The sequence below is a fragment of the Equus quagga genome, chromosome 9 (assembly GCF_021613505.1).
Source record: "Equus quagga isolate Etosha38 chromosome 9, UCLA_HA_Equagga_1.0, whole genome shotgun sequence".
Classification (NCBI taxonomy): Eukaryota; Metazoa; Chordata; class Mammalia; order Perissodactyla; family Equidae; genus Equus; species Equus quagga.
In genome coordinates this window covers 41,654,429-41,662,531 of record NC_060275.1, presented here as the reverse complement: position 1 = coordinate 41,662,531, position 8,103 = coordinate 41,654,429, and the positions used below count along the sequence as shown (strand labels likewise).

The 8,103-nt window shown below is 36.3% G+C and overlaps 1 protein-coding gene across 1 annotated transcript in view; it reads left to right on the top strand.

Annotated features, from left to right (window-relative positions):
- Positions 1–297: 297 nt before the first annotated feature.
- The window catches only part of DSG3 (desmoglein 3), a 30,615-nt gene continuing 22,809 nt past the window's right edge, over positions 298–8,103 (top strand). The window contains exon 1 of the mRNA XM_046671398.1: positions 298–507. Coding sequence (XP_046527354.1) covers positions 460–507 — 48 coding nt within the window. The 5' untranslated portion in view covers positions 298–459. The remainder of the gene's footprint in view (positions 508–8,103) is intronic.

Below are 8,103 nucleotides of genomic sequence, written 5' to 3'. Positions count from 1 at the left end.
CTTCCACAAGTTAGGTTTTGGGGGATTTTGTCTGTTTTGTTTTGCTTTGCAGTTTTAATTGTCCCCATGAGAAGAAGCCAACTAGATTTTTTTTCAGTGCAGTCAGGACTAGCTTTGGCATTTCCACTCTATGATGAATTTATTATTCATCTGGTACCTTCCTATTAAACTTCGCCATTAGCCTGTGAACTTTTCTTTCAGCTTCCAACAAAGGATTTCATTGCTTTAGGAATTGAGGTGTGTCTAAGTTTTTACCTGGGAGCAAAAGTGATGCAAGCGTTTCTGATGAGACCAATCCCGGGTTTAGGGTGGGGAGGAACCACATAACAGGCCGTCTGTAGACTCCTGAAGAACGGCGGAGACGCTGCAGAAGGGTTTCTCTTAGACATCAGATGCAGACGGTTGGAAGGACCGAGGCAGAAATTCCCCTCAATTTGTTGCCCAGGGAAATCACAGACGATGACTTGGCTCCCTTTCAGAACCACAGGGGCTCTGGCCATTTTAATGGTAAGTCCTATTTTTTTTCTAATAATTGCAAACTTTCCTTGCTTCTTTCGTTGTTGGAGAATATTATATTTGATTGCTGAATCGCTATGATAAATTCTAAAAAGATTGCAGTGGAAATAAAAATTTTTAAATGAAATTGGAAGGATTACCAATTTCTTCCTTTTGTTGTTTTTCTTAATGTTGCATTTCACATAAAAAAATAAGCCAGAGAGAATTGAATTTGAAAGCTGCCGTTTAGCATTTCTTTAATTAACGAATTAAATAGGGCTGATCTCAGATCTATTTTCCACAACATCTTCACTTTCCTCTAAGTAATGCTTTTATTCGTCTTTCTAATACACAAACTAAAACGCATAAAGAGAACCAGGCCTATTTTCCAAGGTCACATATCCCTTAAGCACATGGCTTACAATTGTACATGCTGGGTCTTGATAGCTGACATGTTTTTAAATAGTCAAAGACTGTTGAATTAAAATCAAAGCAATGTTTGACTCTAGAGAAGTTGGGAGGGTTATTAAGAAAACAGTGTTTATGTTTAACCATTATGTACAGAAAGTATCCAGACGTTAGCAGGGGAAAAAAAAGTACAACATTATATACGCCATTTTTTCAGGAGAGTAATACTTGTGTTGATTGTGAAAGTTTTATATAATATTATCTAAAAGAGAAGTGGAATGTGCTGAGCACAGCACTAACCGGGATATTACATACTAGTTTGTTCCTTAAGTGTGTTGTTTTAGTCAAGAAAAAAATATGTCCCAATATTATCAGTTACATGAAGGTATCGAAATAGTGACATATACCATAAATGAATATCAAAAAATTCCTAATACTAATTCTCCACTTTATCAATAAAAAGCTGGGTTGGCCTACACACCAGTTTCCCTCACCTCCTCATCCAAAAAATTGAGATAATTGGACTTCAAGAAGTTACAGGGAGCTAGCTCTCAAGAAACAACTTTTTAAAAATTGAAAGTGTCTAAAATGAGAATGGGGCTGCTTGTGAGCCAGTTTCCCAGCCGTGCCCCTCATGACAATGCTCAAGCAGAAAATCTGTACCATCCCTTCTGTTAGATTCAGCTTCCATTATGACAATGTAACTAACCGTTTGGGTTATTCGATGAATTTATTTGATCCAAGAATGTTGTAAGGAGAAATGTGACAGTTGTATGACTTTCTCACCTTTCCAGATAGTTGTTTCTGGACTAATCTGCAGGTAACCTGATGACCCATATGCCCAAGCCAATAACCAGCTCAGGAGCTAGTTATATGGCAGCGGGTGTTGGAATAGCATCTTCATAAAGGACACAGAATTTGGAGACCACAAGCTTAGGGCTATTTTCCCTGCTTCGACTTAGAGACCACTCTCTGGTCCTACAGTGTCTGTGAGATCCTTGTACCGAGGGCTGTTTTATTCATCTTCATATCCCCAAAGCCTACCATACTATCTTTCTTACAGTGGACACATACTGTTTGAAGAATGGATAAATGAATGATTGAAGGAGGCCTCTCTCAACTATAACCCCCCCACACACACAGTGCTTCTATAATGCTAGTCATGGAGAAATCTATGAAATCTAAGACATTTTCCTCCCCTTAGGAAAATTTTACACACACACACACACATGCTATTTACATAATATAACTTCATATGTAATTGTTAAACTGCGTTGTCTAGACCTGCTCTGTCCAATATGGTAGCCACTAGCCACATGTGGCTATTAACTACTTGAAATGTGGTTGATCTGAATTGAGATGTGCTGTTAAGTGTAAAATATACATCATATTTTGAAGACTTTGTATGAAAAAAGAAAGTAAAATATGTCACTAATAATTTTCATGTTGATTATATATTGAAATGATACTATTTTGGATATATTGGATAAAAATATATTCTTAAAATTAATTCTACCTTTTTAACCATTTTTAACATGAATATTAGAAAATTAAAGATTATATATGTGGCTCACATTTGTGGTTCTCATTATATTTCCATTGGACAGTGCTGGTCTACCGTTAATGCTGTCAGTGGAAGACAGTGCCAGTCAGAAGGGAGGCAGGCAAAGGCTTCGTGGACTAGGTGAGATCTGAGCTGCTTTTTAGTAAGTAGAGGGAGATATCTTTGGTTTTTAGACCAGCACGAGCAAAGGCAGGAGAGATTATGGCATTCTCCTACGGGCAATGGACACACTGGTTCGTCTGGAATGACAGCTTGCATTAGAGAATCTGGACATGAGCTGGAAAGGTGGATGAGGGTCAGATTGAAATGTACATTCTGTGAAGACTAATGGAATCCTTTTAGAAGTGGGGAGCCACCCAGAGTTTTGAAATAATGTGGTGATGTGGAAAAAAGCAATGTTTTTAAAAGCATTGTTGAGTGAGAATGTACATCTTTTGTTATTAAAGGGTGGGGTCTGAAAGTTAAAAGACGTGTTTGGAGGTTTTGAACTAATTCCAACCTATGACCACACAAGGGTTGCCTATAGAGGTGAGATGGAATCGCAAAGTCACAGACTTCAATTGACGCCTGTACCGCTGACTCACTCCAGGCCCTGTTTCCCGCATTGTCAAATGAGAATAATCATAGCCCCCTTGCCTAACTAAAATGGCCATACTGAGAATAAAGCAGCAATGTGGGCAAAAAGTGCTTTGAAAAATGTAAAGTGCTTTGGAAGACTAGTTCTTATCATCTGTAATATTTTAGTAATAGGGATGATTCTTAATAACTTCTTAATATTCTACCTTACTATGTTAAATGATCACCAACATCAGTTTCAATAAGTTAAGAAAGGGCCTCCATTCTCCTTGAACAAAAGAGCATACCAAAAACTATCGTAAGATCATTTTCTGAAAATTGACAGAAAAAACAAAAGATATATTTTAAATGAATATAATAGTGGGTGTGGAAAAATGCATTTTCACACTTGGAGCTTTACTCAAACTTTCCACTGTTGAGCCTTCCAGATGAAGGAGGGGAAGGCATGGAGAACACCTACCGATTGTTGAAGAAGAACGTAATATTGATCAGTTTCCTGTGCTCGTTTGATCCATTTGGCACAATACAAAATTAACATTTTGGGGAAAGGATTTGTGATTAAAAATTGCTTATTTTCAGAGATTTAACCTTTTGGAAACAGTGTTTGTCTTCAAAGGAGACCATTGTTCAGTATTTTATAGTCCACAAAATCTGAAACAGTTTGTCATATAACACTCCTGGACAATAAGCTATTTAATTTCATGTTACTACATTATGTAAAAATTTACTCATTACAAAACTAATACAGACATTTGAAATCCAAAGGTTTTTAAAATACAATGTTTTAAAGAAAACAGGAGTGGTAGGGATGGAAAAAAAAGAAAGAAGTAGTTTAAATATCAAATTCTGAGTAAAAACATGCTGCAAATATAGAACTATCTTCAACCACCTTCCTCTATAGAGCATCCAAAGGGAAATTTTTAGGAAAAGAATTGTAGGTTAAATAGCCCAAATTTTTAAAAGAAGGAAAATTTTTGTGGTATCTTTCGTGCCTTAATTGATGAAGCAATCCAGTTTCCAGTGTTAATAAGTATATGAAAATAAACTTCCTCCTGATTCTCTCCAGGAGAATCCTGTGATTCCAAAATCAGAATAAGCTTGTCAGTAATTCTGGCCAGCCCTGCGTGACTTGGGCAGAAGTCAGGAAAGACGTAATTACTTCAACCTATGACCACTCCCACTTACTTAATACCTGAAACCGGTTTTCATTTGGAGCCAGAACATCAGTGCCCATGAGGTTTCTCATAAATCTCTTAGCTTTTGGCTCTTCCTTACCAGTTAAGAGTCAATCTGATAGCCTAAGGTGAGGGCTTGCTTGGGAAGTTCATCACAAGAAAATTATACAGGCAATTGGTTACTACTCATAATTATACTGTGACTAATTGAATCTGTCTAATATGCATATTTTTCTTGCATGGCTGCTGGGAAGTTGATCAGGCTGTGCACTGCACAACTGTAGGAGGTGCAGTCAAAGAAACTACAATGTGAACAGTACCCTCCTGGAGTTGTGCAAGGAGCAACCTACACAATTGTACAATGGAGCTTTGGTTCTTATCTCTTTCTGATGCTCAAGAAAGAGAAAGTTCTTGGGGCCAGTCCCATGGCTGAGTAATTAAAGTTTCACACACTCTGCTTCCATGGCCCAGGTTCACAGGTTCAGATCCCAGGCGCGGACCTACTGCACTCACCAGCCATGCTGTGGAGGCATCCCACATACAAAAAATAGAGGAGGATTGGCACAGATGTTAGCTCAGGGCAAATCTTCCTCAGCATAAATAAATAAATAAATAAATAAATAAATAGAAAGAAAGAGAAAGTTCTTATGTGCCGTAACGTGAATAACAATAAGAGGTCACTTCATGCCAAAGTGGCTTTTTTTTAAGTTTGGTGACAGAAGTGATGAATACTTATTAAGCACTAACTGTGAGCTAGGGCTCATCAATGTGCTTCAGACCCGTCAATTCATTTAATTCTCACGACAAACCTATAAGGTAAGCAGAATTATTATCCCTATTTTACAGATGAGGAAACTGAAAGACTGTGTTACCAAGTCATACAGCTGGTACACGGTGGGACTGAGATTTAAATTCAGGGATTCAGGATCCAGTGTGCAATTTGGTATTACTACACTTGACTGCATCCTACACAGCACTTAAAATGAGCATTTGAGAATACCCACACGTATTTATTTTTCTTAGCATCACGATCTATCATAATGCAAGGTTTAATTTTCTAAATTAATTGTTTACTCTAAAAATCAGTTAGTAAAAATTGAATTGCCCCAAATTAAATAATAATTTCCAAGTAATTAAGCACATGTCATTTTTGTTCAATTAAAGAATTTACCTTGATGAATACAAAGTTTATTAGGATGTTTTAGGGTTTTTAAAATTTTAAATTTTAAAAAGTATATATCTAGAGAGAGAGAGAAAGCTATGAGATATCATAAAAGATCAATCACTCATTTCTTCTGAATTGTACATATGTAAGCTACTCATCAAACATGTACTGAATGACCTCTATGATCTGACACATTAATAATCACTGTATCTAACCAATTATAAAAATAATATCACCAACTTATATATATTTCAAGACTTTTTTCCAAAAAATAATTAATAAATAAAAAATCATGCTTAAAACTTATAACGATTTCTTTGAATTACCTAATTCATTCTACAAATTCCCCAGAGGGTAGTGGGTGCAATCCACTCTTCTCCCATTCTAGAGAGGAGAAGAGTGGCCTTGCCCTGGGCCAGCTGGGACGAGCTCCCTGGCTCTCACGCATAGTCTGCCCCTCCTCACCCTAAAGCTTAAGGTAACTCTAAACAAAATCTTAGCCAACTAAGTAAAATAGCAGCTGCTACTACAAGTGGTTTTTAAAAATGTAGTCACCCATATCCTCAAAATTTATTTATTATATATCTATCATATTCAATACAAACTTTAATGATATAACTATGCACATTTTAATTAGCAAATAGGGCATATGGATATCAAATTAGTTTAGTTTATATGCTATTTTACTAATTTAATAATCTGATTTGCTCTCAATAAAATATTTCTAATTCTTATCTATACCAAGGTATTTATGCCATATCAATGTTTTAAAAATTGTATAATCAAAATAACCAGGAAACAGGAGGAAGAAAGAAAAGTATAGGAATTCCCCAGATAAGGGATGCTTTCCTTGCCATGGTATTTCCAATCCAGGCCACTAAAAGAGACAACTTAATTGCTTTATTTTGTCAGGAAATTATTGGAATATTTACTAAATATTCAAAATAACTATATTAGCAAATTAACACAAGTAGCCACATATAAGTATTAACTAACTAAAATAATTGTTTTTAAAAAACGCTATTCTAAATAATGTAAGGTTATGATTATATTTCTAAATATCCAAAAAGCATTGCAATATTCAGAAGTGTTTCTTATTAACTTCCTCATATTCCTAGAAATACCAAAAAAAAAAAAAATCACATTTTCACAACATTCTCTAAAGTTAGGGAACATTCTTGGTGGTCTAACTCAAAAGAGAGGATGGGAAAGAGCAAAGGTTTAGACTGAAGAACTTCTTCTCTTAGAGCTCTGATTCTATGAAAAGACTGAACAAACAAGAAACAACTGTCTGCTACGTTCATTCTCCATAGTTTAGGGTTTGTCCTCCTTTGCTTCCCAGGAAAACAGAAATTGTGCCTCAAAGCTTGTTAGAAGAGTCATTCTCTGTGGGGCTAGCACCAACATGATTCATACTTTCCGGATGACTCTTCCAGATTTCCTGTAAAGGAGAGTGTGCCTGGCCCCTCCCTCCTTCACGTGTGGCTGAGTCGTTCTTATGAACTAAGACGGGAGTAGCGCAATTACTACAGTGCGCTGGTCTCTCTCAAGTAACTCATGTTATTGTTTAATAAAGAGCAGAAAAGCTGTAAAAATCATTTTGAAACCTGTTATAACCACAAGTAATTGTTCTTTTTCATGACAATCTGAACACACCCCCTTTGAAAGAAGGATTTCAGTTAAATTTTTAGAACAGAAGGGTCCTGGCTTCCTACATCTTATGTACTTACTCCCTTGGTTCAGATTTGAACTTGCCTCTTTATTGTAACCTTCCAAAATAAACAATGTAATAAATCCACATTATTTCAGAAGTAACCTCAGCCTTTGGCCAGGTAGAAATCTAAACTGACTTATCATATAACTTCCTTTCTTCCACGAGTTTGTTTCTATTTATTTATGCCCAGTTTGGGTGGAGTCTAGTGTAGTGGTGATGTACACACTTTGGAGGCAAGCTACCGAGGTTCAAATCCTGGCTCTACTAGGGCTGTTAGCTGGGGCGTAGTTCTCACTCTCTCATGTGTCCATTTCTTCATCCATAAGAGAGGGATTATAATAGTAGAGTCTCCTTCAGAGGGCTGCTGTAAGCATTAAATGATATAATAAGTATAAAGGTCTATGAATAGCAACTGACACAAAAACCATAATGAACATTAGCTACTATGATTACTGTAATTTTTTCCTTCTCATCTATTTTTCACAATCTTTTCCCTACCAGATTCTCTTCAGATAATCAGTGGGCAGGCAAATAGTTGTTAAACATCTGCTGAGGGACAGGTATTGCAAGGGTTCAAAAAATAATAATATTAATATAGAAGCACTGATTTGGAGAGTTTACAATTCTCCTGGCTTAGCACTGTAATGCACATAAAACAATAAGAAATAATAAATCATGGTAAACCATTATGGACTAAATTGCGTGGTACAGAATATGTGTTGTACGAGCTCAGAAAAGGAGACATCAGTAAAGACGGTTTCATGGAGATTGTTGGAGTTTGAGTTGATCTTAAAGGATGAGTAATATTTTAGTGCGTAAAGGGGAAGGAAGAAAGCATTCTAGGTAGAAAACAAGATGGAAAACGACACAGGTAAAGGTATGCTCTTGAGAAAGTAAAGACAGTAGCCTGCCTGAATTCAGTCTATCCTTATTTAACATTTTCAGATCAGTATGAAAAGTAAGCTCAATATTTAAATTGAAGTAATAGGGCAGAGATGTGCAGATC